General features: G+C 34.4%; 4 protein-coding genes across 4 annotated transcripts; 2 read left to right on the top strand and 2 right to left on the bottom strand.

Moving 5' to 3' along the window:
* The first annotated feature begins 395 nt into the window (after nt 1-395).
* Nucleotides 396-2,914, top strand: LOC21409277 (methyltransferase-like protein 23). Its single transcript, XM_010114998.2, has 7 exons — nt 396-624; nt 740-844; nt 931-1,017; nt 1,741-1,791; nt 2,069-2,162; nt 2,408-2,492; nt 2,616-2,914. Exons 1-7 carry the CDS (start codon nt 499-501, stop codon nt 2,779-2,781), a joined length of 714 nt encoding a protein of 237 aa, XP_010113300.1. The 5' UTR covers nt 396-498; the 3' UTR covers nt 2,782-2,914.
* Nucleotides 2,915-3,242: 328 nt separating this feature from the next.
* LOC21409276 (peroxidase 64) lies at nt 3,243-4,709 on the bottom strand. The gene is made up of 4 exons (XM_010114997.2): nt 4,475-4,709; nt 4,177-4,365; nt 3,889-4,051; nt 3,243-3,637 (listed from the first exon to the last, which is right to left on the bottom strand). The coding sequence occupies exons 1-4, from the start codon at nt 4,676-4,678 to the stop codon at nt 3,243-3,245; spliced, it is 951 nt and encodes a 316-aa protein (XP_010113299.1). The 5' UTR covers nt 4,679-4,709.
* A 2,876-nt stretch (nt 4,710-7,585) lies between these two features.
* LOC21409275 (pre-rRNA-processing protein ESF1) lies at nt 7,586-12,541 on the top strand. Its single transcript, XM_010114996.2, has 7 exons — nt 7,586-8,303; nt 8,896-8,970; nt 9,618-9,847; nt 10,003-10,165; nt 10,400-10,528; nt 10,888-11,597; nt 11,942-12,541. The coding sequence occupies exons 1-7, from the start codon at nt 7,794-7,796 to the stop codon at nt 12,285-12,287; spliced, it is 2,163 nt and encodes a 720-aa protein (XP_010113298.1). The 5' UTR covers nt 7,586-7,793; the 3' UTR covers nt 12,288-12,541.
* Nucleotides 12,542-13,363: 822 nt separating this feature from the next.
* LOC21409274 (aspartyl protease family protein 1) lies at nt 13,364-17,658 on the bottom strand. The gene is given in 11 exon segments (XM_024177030.1): nt 13,364-13,621; nt 13,624-13,773; nt 13,868-13,939; nt 14,555-14,615; nt 14,700-14,799; nt 14,885-14,958; nt 15,047-15,182; nt 15,293-15,517; nt 15,717-15,955; nt 16,249-16,384; nt 17,238-17,658. Coding segments are annotated over 11 exon segments (1,575 nt in total). The 5' UTR covers nt 17,552-17,658; the 3' UTR covers nt 13,364-13,553.
* Nucleotides 17,659-19,371: the final 1,713 nt, after the last annotated feature.

Here is a 19,371-nt window from a genome sequence, read left to right as displayed (position 1 = left end):
TTTAAACTAATTTAAATATTTGAAAAAAACTTCACATACTTTTTTTTATTAAAAAATCATAAAACTTTTAAATTACGTTTAATTAATAATAGACGTATCATAATTAAAGTTTAAATTAAAATTAAAATTAAATTTAAATAATAGAATTATTAAAATATTTTAAAATAATAAATTATATGTTAATTTTTTTAATATAAAAGATTTTTTTATTAATATTTTATTATTTAATGAGAATAAATATTACATTTGAAAGATTAGAGACAAATATCACGTGGAGTTTTTTATCACGTGGAGTTTTTTGTAATTAATAACGGAGGAATTCTTAGTTCGGCAAAAAGAAAAACTTTTTATGAAAAGAAAATAAATTGGGCCATTATAATTGGGCCGGACGTAGTTGGCCGGGGCGCGAAGGCCCAGTGACGAGAAGCCGCGATTGCGACAAACTCAAAGAGAGTGTCAGTAGGCCGAAGAAAGGAAGAAGACGGCGAGCACTGCAACATGGAAACGGAAGTCAATAACTCGGGAGCGGAAAAATCCGGCGATACGAGTGCAATGACGACGATATCTCGTCATAATTTCGGAGACGCAGCAGACGAACCGGCCTTCTCTGTCTCCATCATCGAGGTCCTTCCTTCGATTTCTGCAAAAGTTTCTCTTCCGTTTCTCCGCTTCCAAAATTCAATTTCAATTTCAATTTCATTTTCTTTTTCAATTGCAATTTCAATTTCTATATATTCAGAACATGAAAGAAGAGTACGGACTGTTCGTGTGGCCGTGCAGCGTCGTCCTGGCCGAGTACGTTTGGCAACAGAGGTCGCGCTTCTTCCAAGCTTCTGTGCTTGAGGTACTTCTCTTGATCTTTCTCTATTTTTACTGTTTTTGTTATTATTATTTCTTTTTCTTTTTCCTGCATAATTAGGAGGTTTTCAGCTTGGAGCAGGGACTTGCTTGCCTGGTTTGGTGGCGGCTAAACTGGGTGCTGACGTCACTCTCACTGACGACGCTGGTAGATCGGAGGTATTACTACTATTACTAATCTCTCTCCAATTAGTTTTCGCCAGCTTAATTTTCTTTATGCTTCTGATTAGAGCTAAAAAAAATTAATGAATAATGTTAAGTATACCAGAATTTTAATTTTTTGCATCAATTAATATGATACGTTGAGTTGTTATTTTTATATTTATAAGTGTTTAAAATATTTTTACGTTAATTAATAATAAAAAATTACATTTATAAAAAAAAATATGACAATTTACATGCATTAATACATAAAAATAAAAATTTAAGTTAATATCTCTAGCATTATTAAAAAAAATATGTGAGTTTGTTTACATTTTTTAATAAACACTAAAAAGTTAGTATAAAATTTAAATCTTATCGTCCAAACATCTGCTAATTTTTTTATTAACAAAGTGAAAAATGGTTTTTAATAAGCAATGGTAAACAATTTGTATCCTTTGATATCTCAATTTTCCAAATTAGTTTCCTTAGCTCGATTTCCCAAATTAGTTTCCTAAAATACGAAAGCTGCACAATTTCTGATTGTTTCAAAATATTGGAAATGATAGTAAACCAAACAGTGCAATTTTTTTCTTTTCCTCTCTTCGTGTTGCTTTCTTATTACTTTGTGATGCCTAGACTTGGTAATTAAGCTCACTAGTTCTTGTCGCTATTTAATCGTTGTCGTTTCATACATATGTAACAAGTGTCCTCTTTGCCTTTGTCGGTTTGGGATTGTAGGTTCTGGACAACATGAGAAGAGTGTGCCACCTAAATGAGCTCAAGTGTAAAGTAAAAAACCATCATTCTCTTCTTCTTTTTGGCTCTTCACATTTCACACTTTCTTCTTCACATGAATGATTGATATAGACTATGCTGGGAAAAGGGGTGGACAATTATCACTCTTTATGCATGTCAAAAGGAGAAAAAAATGTATTTAATTTTCTTGGGTTTTCTTTCCATTGTTCCTACACTTTGATTACCTAATTTTGATAATAATTAATATCCATCGCCATTATTCCCATAAGACAATATGAGATGTTTCTAAGAAGATTTGGTGATGGTGCAGATATTGGGGCTCACATGGGGAGTTTGGGATGAATCTATGTTCAGCTTATCCCCAACAATTATTCTTGGGGCTGATGTTTTATATGACAATAGTGGTACTTCCATTACTGTTTTTAACTCTCTTTTGCCCTCCCTTTGTTTGAAAAATGCTTGGAATATCATTAGTGTTAAGTATCACAATTAATAAAAAGCGAATTTATATGTAGATTTTATATTGTGGGACTGACTTTTTTTATTAATATATGGTGCTTGACACTCCACCAGTACCTTAGCATTGCTCGTTTTGTTTTTGTTTAAGTTGTTTAAGAACTGAAATGTTAATTAATTTTTTTGTTGTAAGCATTTGACAATCTCTTTGCCACTGTCACTTTCCTGCTACAAAACTCTCCTGGCTCAGTATTCATAACAACATATCATAATCGGAGGTATTTTTCCTCATTGCTTCGGTATTCTGATTGTCATTTCACGCTAGCACATTACTCTTTTAATACTGTGATATCTTTTTATTTATTATTATTTTTTCCTGGTTTTAAATAAATAACTGGCAGTGGGCATCGTCTTATTGAGTTCTTGACGGTGAAATGGGGATTGAAGTGCGTGAAGCTTCTAGACAGTTTTTCATTCATGCCATCTCACAAGGCATCTGCTTTAAGTGGCAACCTTCAATTGGCAGAGATTGTTTTGAACAGTGAAGCAGCTGAGACACTAAGATAAAGAATATATACGTATATATAATAATATAAGTTCAATATATGTGTGTTATGTGTATGGTTAAGAAAGCTATCTAACCAAAAGTGCTGTGTAACAAATATAGATTTTCTATTTTTGCCCCTAATCCTCTTTTAACTATCAGATTAATTTTTATTCTGTTTGAACGGTTAGATATGACCTCTTGAGAAACTACAATCTTGTATATTATTGGAAATTTGAAGCTTTGTATTCATATTGTTGTGCTTCATAACCCAAGTTGTATTCTAATGTTAAAAGAAATCCAAGGACATAAAAAAAATGAAGATGGATTAATACAAATTATGGGATGTTTAGTCCAAAACTTCCATTATTATTCCTTTCCAGACAAACTGGCATAAATCGATTTAATGGACTAGCCACTCTGACATTTTGAACTTTACTATAATTGATAAAAATAAAAAAAAAATAAAAAAAATAAAAAAATCTTAATTTACAATCCTGCAATTCTTCCTAATTTCCTGGCCACCATTGATGCTGCTGAGCTTAACAACGGAGTTTGCAAAAGCATTCCAGAAAGCTTGCTTTGAGCTAGCATACTTGTAAACCAATGCTTTGGTCTTGGGAAAGCCAAGCAGAGCTTGGTCCGAAGAGAAGAGGCTTTTCCTCTGCAGGATCAGCTTGTAGTAATTGTTATCGAAAGTCGCTGAATAAGGATCCATCGGGACGCCGGCGTTCTTCGCGGTGTTGTGAAGCGGACACCTGCCCTGTAACTTTGACGCAAAGGTCGGATGCAGCGTGGGGTCGATATCATGTGTGGCATTGAAGTTGTGGATTCTGTTTTGGAATGCCGCGCAATGGGCAAAGCCTATAGTGTGCGCTCCTGCATCATCGGATTTTCAATAATTAAGCGTTTGGTTAGTGTATTCGTGTCATGATTTGAATCATGATTCGTGATTCGTTACAGTATTTTCTCTCACAAAAAACACACGTAAATCAAGAATGGTTCTGAATCATGATTTGCTACAGTATTTTCATATTGTCCCTTTGATGCTGATAGGTAATTTTTCATAGTGTACTACAGAATTTTCCTGAGATGGATGATAGATGGAATTTAAAGAATGGTAAATATACCTGAAAGAGCCACAAGATCGTCCAAGGAGAGACCTCTTAGAGAGAAGCTCTTTTGCAATTGAGATATGTTAAAGGTTGGAGATGGCATACTTGCTATGTCACTTGCCCTTGATACTCTTCCATCTTTTCTTCCGTTTGGCACTGACCAATATGGACCTCCAGACTGCATGATGAAGAAATAAGGCAAACCAACATTAGAAAGTGTACATTATTATGCAATGTTACTTTTATCAAGTTTGAGAAGATATTTTATGGAAGAAAAAAACAACAAATTCATCCCATCTTTACCAGCACAACAGCATCCCTAGCTGCTAAAGCCAAGATATCAGCACATGAAACCACCCCAGGGCAGGCAGCCTCCAATGCTCTCTTCGCATTGTCAACGACGAAAAATGCGTGCAAAGAGAGATTAGGCGCCGCATCTTTCTCCGCTTTGTGGTGTCCTTTCGAGTCCAACAAGATGGAGCCATCACAACCCTGAAAGCAAAATTAGCCACAAGAGAAAAAGTTTGAGTTAGAGCAATGACAATGAAAACAAAATGAACTTTGAATTTCCATAATGTTCATTTTTTTTTCCCTCTTTTACCCTTATCAAGCAGTCATGGAAATGCATTCGCAGGAGCGTGGCGGGGATAGTTTTGTCCCTAGATGTCGCGCTTGTGACAGCGTTTGTGACAATTGAGTCGACGTCCGGGCATGTCTTGGCGTAGTGATTCAAGCTCAGTGCATCGCTTGAAGAAAACAATGAGATTGTGAGAAGTAATATCAGGAAGGCAACACCAAAAGCCATGCTTGGAACTCTTTTTTCTCTTTTTTTTTTTTTTTTTCAACTTTTGCTTATGGGAAATTAATGAGGACTATATGGATTTTATATAGGGGAAAAAATAGGATCGCTGCCAGTGATTGAGAGAGTGAATGTGGCCCCGGATTGTGAATTAGTTAAACACTAATGTTAATTACGAATAAGTAACATTGAAGCAAATAATCTTACCAGAACTAGAAGACAATCTACATCACATCACTCCTTTTTATAGGATTCTTTTAAATTGTTGTGTCATATTTTCTCTGAATATTTTGATCATCATGTAGAATATTTTTATAGGATTCTTTTAAACACTATAAAACATTTGTACCATTTTATTTGTCTACAAGTATAAAAGCTAACCTGCAATGTATATATATCCCATAAGAGAATTAAAACAAAAGAAGTAAAAAAAAGAAAAGAAAAGTATTTTCTATAATTTTTGTTGGGCAATTTTTCTTGATGTTCAAGGTACTAATTATTAGTGGCTCATGCGTTCCTAGACATCATGATAAAAGTACTTGAAAAAAACATCTGTAAATTTCTAGTGTTGAGTTAATGATTATATGCAATGCATTCTCTCTCCCTTTCTTTTCATTCCCTTAAAACGTTAATTAAATTAGAAAAGAACAAAGTTTCAAATGAAATATTGCATGCACCATTATATTATTCTCCCCAAGTCGCAATAATTTCGGTACCAATTTGCAAGCATAACATGTTCATTGAATTATTGAAAAGCCATCAATAATACCTTGACTTTCATTGAAAGATGGGACTAATGAAATATTTTTACGCCCATTTTTATCCCTTTAAATCTCCTATGAACATGATTAATGATGAATCTTCAGCAAGGTGAACAGTCAAATCCACATGCACCACAACCCCACAACACTTATAAGGCCATTGAAGTTTATATTAGCTTTTTTCAAAAGCTCTTTTACCTAAGTGGTATTTTGCACCAATTTTTATCCTTTTTTTCTATAAACGGGAAATATGAAAATTTTCATTGAATTACAGTCTAACGGTTATTCTATATCTGACTTCACCATAAGTAGAATTTGAATCCCCTCATCTCGAATCCCATAATTATTAAAAAAATCTTCATCAAAGCAAATAGTGAAATTTACTCGCACTTTTGCAAAAAAAAAAAAAAAGAAAAAAGAAAAAAGAACCCCTAAAGCTCTAGTAAAGGTATTCCTAGAAGTGGTTAGAATTGAGCCATCAAAGTTTGTCATTAGTGTTTTCAAAACCTTGGTTTCGAAGTCTCACACGTTGTTGGTTACACCTCACAAGGGCATAGCCAACTTTAATCAAATCCTAACCGCCATGTTCCCCACGTATTTTGTTTGCCTTTGTTTTATGGGTCAGAATTACAGGATGTAAAATAACTCAAGTCACAACTAAAGTTTTATTATTATAGTATTTTCTCTCACTATAATTTAAATTTAATTTTTTTACTACAATATTTTCTTTTACATACATAACTCAAGTTGTGAAACAAACAAATAAATCTTTTAAAATTTGCTAGCCTCCAAAGGTTTTTTTGTGTTTAAATAATAGTCTGAAAAACTTTTTGTAGTTCATATCCTAGTTTTTAAAAGTCTTTCGTTTTCCCCCCTTCTTTTTAGGGTTGTGTAATATTTACATGAGCGTTGTTGTGGCAATTTAGGTGGTGCATGTCCATGTAATTGTATGGATTTGAAATGAATTACATGTCACTAATATCACAATAAAAAAACAAAATACTTAAGTGTTAGTTTACTTGATTATTTTATTTACTTATACTTTATTATTTGAATTTAGTTCGTTAATCTTGTTTATTATTTTATAACTTTTAGCAAAACGATTTACTCATAGTCTATGACTATATATTATTTAATTAAAAATTTAAACACCTCGAGTGTGTCAAGGTTTATTGAGAAAATTAGGGACTCTGCCCCCTTTTATTCCTTTAGTTTTATATCACTATTAGAATTATGCATTTTCAAACTTCTATATTATGCAACAAATTGAAAGCGGAAATCTTATAAAATTTTTAAAAATTTAACGTTCTTCTGCTTTTTTTTATTTTATTTTTTTATTTTTTTAACATTAACACTTCTGAAGAGGGATACCGTTTTTAGAGTTGGGTTTATCACATACACTAATTTTTACATACACCAAAGTGTCTTGTTTGAAATTTAACCCTCTAGAAGTTGTACACATCATAATTAAGTGTAAATCAGGTGATATGTTATTTTTTGAGATCTTCTTATTTATGATTTGAAACTCGACTTTATAGAAGTGACATTCCACCTGCAACTTATTAGTAAAGATTTGAAGTAAATAATATATTTTAAAATTATTTAAAATAAATAGTAATAAATTAAAAATTTACGTGATAAAAAATCTTTTTACCACGTAAATATAGTTATAAAAAGAAAATTTACGCATTAAATTTTTTTTTACTATGTAAATCTAATCATAAATAAAAAATTTACTGGGTAAAAATTCTTTTTACTATAATTTAGTTCAAATATTCTAAACTCTGCTATTTAGTATTAATTTAGGAGACGTTTGGTTCATTGATTAGAATCATGAGATTAGAATTATTTTTGATTTACATGTATTTTTTATGAAAAAAAATACTGTAACGAATCACAAACCATAATTCGAATCGGGATACGAATCCTTCAACCAAGCAACTCCTTAGTTTCAAAAATCTACTTTACTACAAGTCATCGTGATCTCGGCCCATCTTATGAATATTGAACATCAAGTAACTTGGGTCAGACTTTTGAATTGGGCTGATTCATCCAACGTTGGTTGGTTAAGTTTTTAGGACTAGGCCCAACTTCAATGTAGAGTATCAAAACCAGACAAGGTCAAAATTGACCCCGCATCGAAACACCCTTACTCCATCCGCAAACCGCCTCGCAGCCGTTAAACCCTAAGATAATTTTCTTCCGGTATTTTCTCTCTAACCAAACACACTTTCAAGTTAAAAACAAAACTCCCAAGCAAGAGACGAACATTAACTCTCAACGTTTCGGCCATTGTTACAGCTCTCCATTTTCATCACCTGAATCAGAAGTTATCGCCGGCGAAACTCCTCTGGTCACCGATGGGGTCAAAGAAAGCTAATAAGAACAAGCGGAACAAATCCTCGGATTCTTCGACGCCGGCGCGAGATAGCGACGGTGGCGTAGGCGGTTCCGAGATAATCACCGACTCCAGGTTCGCTTCCGTACACTCGGACCCTCGCTTCCAGAAGGTTCCGAAGCACAAGGCCAAGGTGGAGATAGACTCGCGGTTCGACCGCGTTTTTACGGACAAGAGGTTCGGTTCGTCTGCGGCTCCGGTCGACAAGCGAGGCAAGCCTAAGAAGCAGGACTCGGAGAATTTTCTGCGCCATTATTACCGAATCGAAGAAAGCAAAGCCGAAGAGAAAGAGGAGGAAGAAGAAGAGGAGGTGGAAGGGGAGAGAAAGAGTCAGGAATTGGCGAAACGCGAATCGGAGACCGAGTCGAGCGGTGAGTCCGAGACCTCCGAGTCGGAGGAGGATGAAGCGGAGAGCTCGGAATCGGACACGGATGAAGATGAAGACGAGTTGGATGATGAACCTGAAGCCCCGGTATCGCAATTTCTTTATGAAAGTTGATGCATTTTGTGGAAAAAAAGGAATTTTCTGATTGATTTCTTAGTCTGGTTGATTAATTTTTGATTTGAGATTAATCAAGCGATGTCTTTTATTGATTTGAGTTAGATGAAAGTTGACACATTTTGGGAAAAATGATTTACTTGATCGAAAATTCGTTGTTTTGATAATTGAATTTTGATATGCGATTAATCAAGTTGAATTCTGTTAGTTATTTGAGTTCGATGAAAGTAGATACATATTGGGGGAAAAAAATGAATTTTCTTGTTGGACTCTTAGTTGTGATAATTAACTTTTAATTTGCGATTAATTGAGTGTAATTCTTCTAGTTATCTGAGTTACATGAAAGTATATACGTATACATTTTGAGAAAAATGAATTTTGTGATTGAATTCTTAGTTGTGATAATCAAGCTGAATTCTTTTATTAATTTGAGTTCTCGATGAAAGTATATACATTTTGGGGAAAATGAATTTTTTTATTGGATTCTTGTAGTTTCAATAACTATTTTTTAATTTCGGATTAATCTAGTTGAATTATTTGATTAATTTGGGTTATCATTGGATAGGAGGAACATATACCAGAAATTGAAAAGGAAACCCACAGGCTTGCTGTTGTTAACATGGATTGGAGGTATGTTAAGGTATGTATCCCAACTTTATATCGAACTTATTATTTGTATCGTTATGGTTTCTTTTTGAGAAATCAGAAAAGAAAAGGAAAAGCAAAAATATTGTGGCCTGCCGTGATTTGGTTTGCATTCAGCAATGAGATGGCTTCTTTTATTTGATTTAATTAATACCCTTTTAACGATCAAGTGTATTAAGATTTGGTTGGTTTATTTATTTATTTACTTATATTATTATGTTTATTGTTGAAAATCCAAGAAGAAAAAAGGACGCTTTCCTACTGAGGTTTATGTTCATCAACCATTAGTTGAGGTGGGATTCTCATGAGTTTAGCTTCGGTTTAGGGTTACCAATCAAGTGTATCAAGCTTTAGCTGAAAATTTTAATTGACTTGTATATGAGATTGGGCTCTTTTCCTCCAGAAAGGGGGGAATAAAGGAACCCCAGAAAAGAATTTGTATGATTATGTTTCTTTTTGAAAGACTATTGAACTTGTATCATCATTATGTTTCTTTTTGAAAACCCATGTGGCCTACTGGGGTTTTTATTTCACTAGTTGAGGTGGGATTTTCACGAGTTTAGCTTCTTTCTTTGATTTAATATGCTTTTGATCAAACCAAGTGATCAAGTTTTAGCTGAAAAGTACGCCTGTATAATATAGGCCGTTGACATGTATATGATGTTGAGCTCATTTCTGCCTAAAGATGGACAAATTCTCTCCGTAGCTGTCTATCCTTCTGAGTTTGGACTTCAGCGTATGAAAGAGGAAGAAGTTCAGGGTCCTGTTGGCCTCTTTGATGGTGAAAGTGAGAAAAGTGGCGATGATAGTGATGATGATGACAATGAGATGTACACTGAGAAGCTGCGTGCTTATGAGAAAAGCAGGCTAAGGTTATTTGTGCTTACACTTTCTTTTTTACTTTTTCATGCTCAAATTTTGTAGCATGTTGTGCAATTATAAATGCTATTTTGCGGAGCATCGTCTTATCACCCAAAATTTCTTTCAAATATGAAATTAATGTTTATGTATATATTTTTCTTCCCAGGTATTACTATGCTGTTGTCGAATGCGACTCTGTTGCCACTGCAGATTACCTTTATACAGCTTGTGATGGGCTTGAGTTTGAAAGATCATCAAATGTGCTTGATTTGAGGTTTATTCCCAATTCGATGGAATTTAAACACCTACCTAGGGACATTGCAACAGAGGTACATTTTCTCCTTTATAGTAAATGAGTGTTTTATGTATTTTTCGAAAAGTTGGTAGTAAGTGATTTGTAAATATGCAATGTACTGAAGAAATTATGATTTCTAATGGATTTTATTTTTTTATATATATTTTTTTCTTTTTCTCTTTACTTTTCTCCCCAATGAAAAAGTAGGTATATTTACTTTTCTTTTTAGTCACATGAGGAGCCTTGAGAAGTTCTTAATTTTACTCAGGCGCCTGCAAACTATGAGGGCTTAAATTTCCAAACTCAAGCGCTGCAACAAAGTAAAATTCATCTCTCTTGGGATGAGGATGAACCGGAGCGTGTAAAGACGTTGAAACGGAAATTCAATGCTGATCAGGTTGGTGCATTACATTTGATTTGTAGTTATGATTTTATGGAGTTCATGTCTTCCACAGTTCCACTGATTTCTTGACAGTATAATCCAAATGTTTCGTCTCCTTTGGCTGCTAACTTCGTTGAATTATTTACTCAACTTATTGGGTTGAATTGTTGTCCTGCAATCATATGTTCTTTATTGCTGTTTCATGCTAAAATATTAGGGTAGCATGCAACATCCACACAAATATGTCTGCTGGATTATTTGCTATTGTTTCAGTTAGTGTGAATTTCCTTCGGCAGAACTAAAAGGACTCTTGCCTTACATCCATTATATAGAATTATACATTTGCTTCTGTGCTGATACATGTTTTCATGTAGCTTGAAGAATTGGAATTGAAGGAGTTTCTTGCTTCTGATGAGAGTGAAAGTGACAAGAGTGAGGATGATAATGCAACGGAGGATCAGCTAGATAAAAAGCAAAAAAAGCGAGACATGTACCGTTCTTTACTCCAGTCTGGCGATGCGTCAGATGGAGATGATGAAGAGGGCGGCCAGGATATGGAGGTCACTTTCAATACCGGCTTGGAGGACATAAGTAAACGCATCCTAGAAAAGAAAGATAAGAAACAAGAAACCGTGTGGGAGGCCAAGCTCAGAGAACAACGCGAAAGAAAGAAGCGTAGAAAGAATAGGTCTAAACATTCATCGGAGGATGAAAGTAGTGATATTGATCAAGAGGCTATAGAAGAACCGGATGACTTTTTCGTTGAAGAAGAGCCTTCAGTTAAAAAACGTAAGAAGTCTGATGGCAAAACTTCGAAAAGGGAAAAGCAACAAGAAGATGCTAATGGGCAAGCTGAAGCAACCAAAGACGAACTTGAATTACTACTTGCTGATGATACCGTTACAGACAAAAGTGTCAAGGGCTATAATTTGAAACCTAAGAAGATCAAGGGAAAAGATGGGAAAAAGATTAAAGAAATCCTAGAGGAGGACAAAATACCGCCTGTTGCTGACGATCCCCGGTTCTCATCCCTCTTCACTTCACCGGACTTTGCTATGGATCCCACAGACCCACAGTTCAAAAGGTATCTCTCATTTATAGTCGTTATTATCACTATTTAGGGCCAGTTTAACAATTTTCTTTTGCACATAACATAATACAAGTAGTGTGTTTGGTAGAAGTTCACAAAACCGACACCGATAAACTCTCAGTTATTTTGAGAAGTTAAGGTTTGTTTCATTTCTTCTAGGCGGAAATGCTCAGAAGTATTTTTAGGCACTATGTCTATTACTTGTTTGTATCATCTGAATTCACTTGTTTCCAATCTTTCAAAGCAACGCTCAAACGTTTTGATCTTATCTCTGCTTTTTGGTTCGGTATAGGAATTTTAGGTTGGTTTGCCTAATATTTTGAGTTTGGTTTTGGCAGGAGTGCGACTTACGCCCGGCAAGTAGCACTGAGAAAGCAGAAGGCTAAGGAAGAATTTGCTGAAAGGGAGAACTCGGTAGCTCCCGAACCGCAGGCCGATGTTGACGAGCAAATGAAGTCCAATGCCCAGTCCTTCAAGAGAGAGAAGTACGAATTATCGACATTGCTCAGGTCGGTTAAGATGAAATCTAGGCAAGTTAAATTACCCTCTAATGGGAATGCGTTGAAGAAAGACGACGGCTCGAAATCCAGTGGTGTGGAGGAGAAGAAGAAAAGGAAGATGAAGGATGAGTACTCAACCTTGGTTCAATCACTCAAGAGGAAAACCCAGAAAGCTCAAGACTGAAAAAAGAGGACAAAGAAATGCCACCTGAACATCGTACAAAGAAGTGGATGTTGAGGGGTAGAAATTTGAAAATTATTTGACAGACTACATGTTGGTTTATTTATGGCTGGTTGTCTTTTACATAATGGTTAAGGACTTAAGGTTCCGGTTATGTTGTATTGAGGACAATTTTGTTTGCGGGTTTTTTGTTTTTATCTATTGTCGTCTGTTTATACATTAGCTACAATGCATTGAATAATAGACTTTAATAATTGCTAAACGTGATTTGAACTTTCTAAGTTATGTCTTCCGGTCCCAAAAAGTGTCTTTTCTCTCCCCATGCCATTGATAAGGGGAAATTTGTGTCCTGTTCATTTCATCGATTTAAATTTTATTTTTAATTTTATTACAGTTAAAAGTTCTTACAAAAAATTTCACGTAAAATCATATCTCAATTTGAATTCGCGAACTAAACGCGGCTTTAATGGAGCTTCCCTGGTTTTCTAACCTTTCAAAGAGTTTTGATTAAAGTTTCCACTGCAACAGGTCCGCTTCATCTTTACTATATATAGAAGAGCTAATATTGGCAATTGTTCAATAGTTTGTGGACCAACTATATCTTAATTTTCTTTAATGTGATCTGCTAAAAATAATAAATCAAGCAAAAACCGAACTTAAAACTTTTCTGAGAAAACTTTACACTCAAAGTACGTGTAAAAAATAAAGAGATTTTTTACCATAGAATATGAAAAGTGCCTATTTGTAGAACTTTGTTTTAACCGTCAAACTTATATCATGTTGTGTTAGCTTTTCATTTTAATGTGATTTTAAACATATTATGCCTCACCGTAAAAAAAACTCCCAAAAAAATAACAAATATAACTATGTGTACGTACTCGTAACTACTTTATTAGAAAACAGCCCAGACAAATCTCTTATGTATCAAAACTTGAAAATAAAAATTAAAAAACAACAGTATTAATGATAGTAAGTAAATCCCAATTCCACAAAGGAAACATGCAGACATTCAAACGACAATACAATGCTGCAAAACCTCAGCTTGAAATTAAGAGAAATACGTCACTGTCTTCGCTTGCAATCAAAATTCAAAACAATTATATACAACCCCATGTTTTATACCAACTGTTACAAATACCGGAAAATAGGAAGTTAAGGTAACTTCCAAAATTGTTCTCTAATATATTATGCCTCAAATAATAATAATAATAATAATAATAACTTATTGATTACATATGATACAGGGGTTGAGTAGACATGAAAGAATGATTAAAAAATAACAAAAATTGGAGAAAGAATAACGAGTATGGGTGCATACGTAAAAGAGTTGAGCTTGGAGAATGGTTTGCAGGTGGTGCGGCTTGTGATATGACAGTCTTGTTGCCAGTAGCTCCTGCAGTGGCTTCCGGGCTAACATTGCTCGGGGGTGAGGCTGCCGGAGAGTTTGATGGCTTTACGGGAAGCGTCGCGGTTTCTCGCTCATCGTAACCTGTGGAAAGTGATTCTCAATGCCATTAACGACAAGGAAAGAAAAGTTTGTGATTGAACTCAAATCCAAAAAAAAAAAATAAAGTTTCACTTACAGTTAGATTCCTTCCAACCAAGGACCAGTTTTTCGCGATCGAAGACTACAGTATAACCAGTCATGAAGTTTTCTGCACGGAGATCGATGAATAGATAGTATAAGCAGCAGTTAAAATCATTGCACAGATTATGTTTGAGAAATCTAATATCATCTCCGATACAAATGCTAATACCAATTGCATATTTAGCTTCCAAAGGTGCGATAATAGTATATTTGACTGTTATTTTTATTTGCGCTCCAATGCATAATACTAGTTCATGCGCCAAATCTACTTTTTACCATAATCATTAAGCTTTAAAAATTATAAACTTTTAATTTTAAAATAATTTGAAAATGTAAATGTTGCATGATTAAATGAAAACGTAAACATATCAACCAACAGCAATCAAACGTCAAATTTTCCATATGCTATACTTGGTGGCAAATTTACCATTTAGGAATGCTCTAACAGGAATTTTCAAACGTCAATTATAGCATTATATTGGAATGCTCTAACAGGAATTTTTTAACATTTAGGAAATAACTTGGAGAATTTTTCTTTGTTGCTGTTGTTTCTAAAGTGAAAAGATCAATTAGCTCGCTGCTCTTTAGTGTCTTTATTAGACCAGTTCAAAGTACCGTTTTCAAAATGATACACCATTGTACATGTTATAGAAAGCAAAGGGAAGATCAAAAAGATACTCACGTCCAATGATATTGACATCTCCACTTTTGACAACACCCAAACAATAGACCCTTCCACCACCCTGGAGATCACATGAATCCATTTTTAGTTACCGAATTCAGGGCTAGAATATCCGCTATAGTGATTCTAAATATGCAATCCCTACCATAGTAGAAGTTTCTACGATTGGATCAATGACACTATATTGTTTTCCACCTTTCATTGTAAGATTTATTGGCGGATATTCATAGCTCTTTTGATTTGATCTGCAGGTAAATGAAGTCAGTGCTTGCAGAAAGGAGGGAAAAACAAAAGTAGAAAGACGATGGCTATCTTTTGGTTATAACCGACCTTAAATTGTAACAATACTCGAAAGGGATTTCAGATTCATTTGTATGCCGGTCTTCTGTTGCCAGGTAATTAAACTGCAAGATCAGCAAAGTTATAAATCTTCAATTGATGAACTTCGAAGCTTGAGACAAAAGAGCGAAATATACTAATTAAAGCGCTTACACTCTCGGTGATCTGTGTATAAGCAGGGTCGTTTAGATACGTAAATGAGGTGCCAGTGTCAAAAATAGCATGGAATTCAAGATCAGCAACAGTCCCTCCCACAGTTATTTGAGTGATAGTGATGTTGTAAGATGGACTGGTGAAATTATCCCGAAAGGAAAATTAGTACCAACTAGAACGGAACTTATCTCAGAGATAATAGATGTAAATCTAAAATGAGCGTGTCAAGCAGTGACCAGTACTCACTGTGATTGTCTAAGATTAAATGGTGTCTCACTTTGGTCCGCACTTCCATTGTCTCCAAATCTGATTCTACCAAGATCATCAGATCCGAAACACATGGAAAAAGAATTTGAGGTCTGCCCTTCTTTTGCTAAGATGCTAGGAACGGATATATCCTCTATACCGAGTCCAATTAAACCATTCGGAGCTGCACCGTCCAAAAACGTACCAGTTTGAACCTTACCACAACTGCATACAAGAGTAACACATTATGGTCTGTTTGTTAACAGGGAAAAGGTAAAGGGAAAATGCGAATGATAGAATGGCATTGATGGGATCAATTTTTAGAGTCATGTCACTAGATTCTACTTAAGCAATCAAAAATTGTGTCGTATTATCATAAGAAATATCACTTACGGGATACCAAAAAGATTAAAATACTGCTTACCCGAAGGTAATCCGGGCATCCACATCTTTTAATTGATCATCATCGGACTTTAAGTGCAATACATCCTCCACCAAGTACCCAGTAGAGGCTGTGCCATTAGAAAGATACACAACTTGGTAAGGACAAGTGCTAGTTTCCGAAGGGCATTGTCGTCGCCATTGTTCACAAAGGGTGCTGTTGCAAGAAACCTTACTGCTTGTCGAAGACGTGTTAGGGCTGTAGATACTAAATTTCAATATCTGTTTAAGAGAGAAGAAAGAAAAATAGCAGGAAAGCTACTTCAGGACTTATTCTCACATCAATTCACTATTTATTTTCTGTTTGATCATTTGCTACCAATTTGAAGATTTGATTACACTTCATTTAGAAACTCTCAAGCTAAATTCATGACATTAGTTAGATTTGACACAGAAAAGCAGGGCAGTAATCGAATATTATGTCGCGAAACAACTATCATTCCAAACTAACATCATCTCAAAATAAAAGGACCAGATTAAATCATGCATAATCATCAAATGAACAAATATATTACCTCTCCATCTGAGAACTTTATGCCACTTACACAACTGGTACAATCACAAGGTAACCAGAACAAGTCGCTTCCGGTGTCTAACGCCACAAGGTATGATGAACTCGGTGACCCCACAGTTATATTGGCATAATGCAAACTGCAAATCCACACCATTTATATGAGACCCCACAAATATACTAAAAAATGGTAGTTTCTATGGTGAGAATTGGGATTCTCTAAAGTCCATTTCTGCATGTTTAACTCGATGAAAATCTAACGGTCCAAAACAAAAATTATAGTAATTTTTGTTTATTCTACCACAGAATTCTTCTTAAAGAATTATACATGAATATTATGTCCCCACAGATATATTGGCATAATGCAAACTGTAAATTCAAAGAATATGAGACTCCCAAAAAAAAAAAAAAAATTTAAAAAGTGGGATTCTATATTGTTTCTTAATGGAACTCGAGGAAAATCAGACGGTCCAAAACTAAATTACAGAAATTCTTTTTTTCTACTACAGAATTCCCCAAAAACAAATATATGAATTTCTTCTCCTTCACTTTCCCAAAAACCAAACAAAAAACAAGTTCGGGACTTGATAAAACACACACACAAAAGGAAAGATAGAGAAGAGAGAGAACCCAAAATAGCATCATCCTCTAGGTTCTCACCAATCAAACAAAGAACTCGTTTAGAACTTATTAAAACACACAGGAAAAAACATTGGCATAGTGTAAACTGCAAATTCACACAATATAAAGAGGAAAAAAAAAACCAACTTTGCATGAGAAAAGATAATTCTTTTTTCATTTTCTTTAGTTTCCCACCAACTAAACAAAGCAAAAGTTCAAAAATTGCAAATTCACACAATATAAAGAGGGAAAAAGAAAAATCCAACTTAACAGTAAAAAGATTACTCTTTTTCCTTCAGTCTCACCGGCAAACAAAGCTAAAGTTGAGCACTTCTAGAGAGAGAGAGAGAGAGAGAGAGAGAGAGAGAGTACAATCCGAAGGTAGCAAGGCGGTAGGTGGCGTTTCCGTCGTAGAAAGTGAGGGGTGACGATGTCTGATCATCGGACGCCAGGTGTCGACCTCTGATTAGTCTGTCACCGTGAACCAACACCTTGTAGTAATCCAAACTCCCCTTCTCCGGAGCATCAAAACCCAGAAATCCCTTCACGGGATCCGATAATCTATGGTGAATATCGCACCCAAATGTCCCAAACCCACTACACCCCCCAATCCCCCATCCCAAAACGACAACTAAACTAATCAACGACAACAAACAATACCCACTTCCAGTTCTCGCCATAATCATATCAAAAAAGTAGAAAAAAAAATCTTATCTTTCCAGAAGAAAATATATCAGAGTTTCCTCGGAAAGTTGAGGCATGGAAAGGAAATTCAAGAACTGAAAAATGTTATATATAATTGTGTGTGTGTGTGTGTGTGTGTGTGTGTGTGAGAACATATGTAAGAGAAGAGTGTCTCGTGGAAGGAAGAGGGGCTTAGTAGTTTGGTCGTTTCTTCTCTTCTCTGTAAGCAAAAGTCAAAAATGTTTCTCTCTCATCTCTCTCTCTCTCTCTCTCTCTCTCTCTCTTCATTTCTTCCCGTCTGTGAGGACGAAAACCGCGGGTGCGAAGGTGGGACCCATTCCCGCTTAAAATATATCAAGAAAACGGATTTTTGAATTTCTTTTTTTGTTTTTGGTCTCTTAACAGATTTTTAAATTCTTTTTGGTTAAAATATTAGCATTGTATTAATTTATGGTTATGTGGGAGTATACGTAGTAAAGTGACATAATTGGCTAATTGAAATTTGAACTCTCTCAAGATTTGCAAATTAGTCCTTTCAAGTTTGAAATCTAAGGCCCTTTTTTAATTTTTAATTTTTTAAATTTGAATCTTTTAACTTTAATCTCAACTTCTACTCTTCTTTTTAAAAAAAAAAAAAAAAAAAAAAACCTACTCAAAGTTGTGTGATCAAATTACAATAAAGTATAAGGTGGGGAATTTCCACAATAAGGTGAAAATTGTCGTATGAGAATGAAAATGGAGAAAAGTTAGAGATGGGTTAGGTAAAGTCGTTTGACGTGTGAGATAGAGGGCATAATTAGCTCTAGAAATTATTCAATACACTTGGTGTATTACGTCATATTATTTATATAATACATCTGTCTTATTATTTATGTGATACATTTGTCCTATTGTTTTCATTTAGACATCTTGTCTATGTCAGTTTTTCACTTTTATTTTTCTCTTTCTTAATAGGTATTTGCATTGAATACCTATTAGAAAAGAAAAAAATAAAAGTGAAAAACTGATATAGACAAAATATCCAAATAATACAATCTCATTAGACGCGTGTCTAAATGGTACAATCTCATTAAACGGATGTACCACATAAATAATATGACATAGTACACCCGGTGTACTGAATAATCTTGTGAAATAGAAGAGAAAATGTGAAATATTTTCAACCAAAAAAAAAAAAGGAATGTTAATTTGTGAATTAGATAATTAAACCCATTTGATTGAAGGCCAGTTGTCAAACAGTCCACGCGTTTGATTAACTCATTGCTTAAAATGCCATTTAACATATTACTTTTTTTTTTCTTGCCTCCTACTTCATTCAATTGGTTATTTGATGGCTATTTATTCATCCCACATCATCATCGCTTTCTCTTTAATTTTTCCATTCTAATTCACAATTCTTCCACACAAAAAATTTCTATTTCACAATTTCAAAAGTAAATAACGCGTCAATGATTGTATTAGAGTCTTTTTTTCTCTTCCTTTTTTTTCAATGAACTTTAATAATTGCATTTGTATTCATAGACCTGTAATTGTTTAGAAAATGTAAACAAAACAATATAAACTTTAGGATGGGGTGAGAGTAACAATATAAACTTTAAAATGTAAACAACTCTAACACAATTTTTAACAATTAAGTATTTATTAATTTCATTATTAGCCGTACTTTATTTGATCGCATATGATTTAATTTAATTTAATAGTTAAAATATAACCGAATTTAATCAAACTTCTGTATCCTACTGACAAGGTATTTTCTTATTTTTACCACAAAACTGTATAATAAATTAATTTGTCTTTGTTTCTTAAGTGCTTGGTATATAAA

The sequence above is a fragment of the Morus notabilis genome, unplaced genomic scaffold (assembly GCF_000414095.1).
Source record: "Morus notabilis unplaced genomic scaffold, ASM41409v2 Scaffold384, whole genome shotgun sequence".
Lineage (NCBI taxonomy): Eukaryota > Viridiplantae > Streptophyta > Magnoliopsida > Rosales > Moraceae > Morus > Morus notabilis.
Note: the sequence above shows the minus strand (reverse complement) of the source record. Positions and strands in the feature narration are given on the sequence as shown.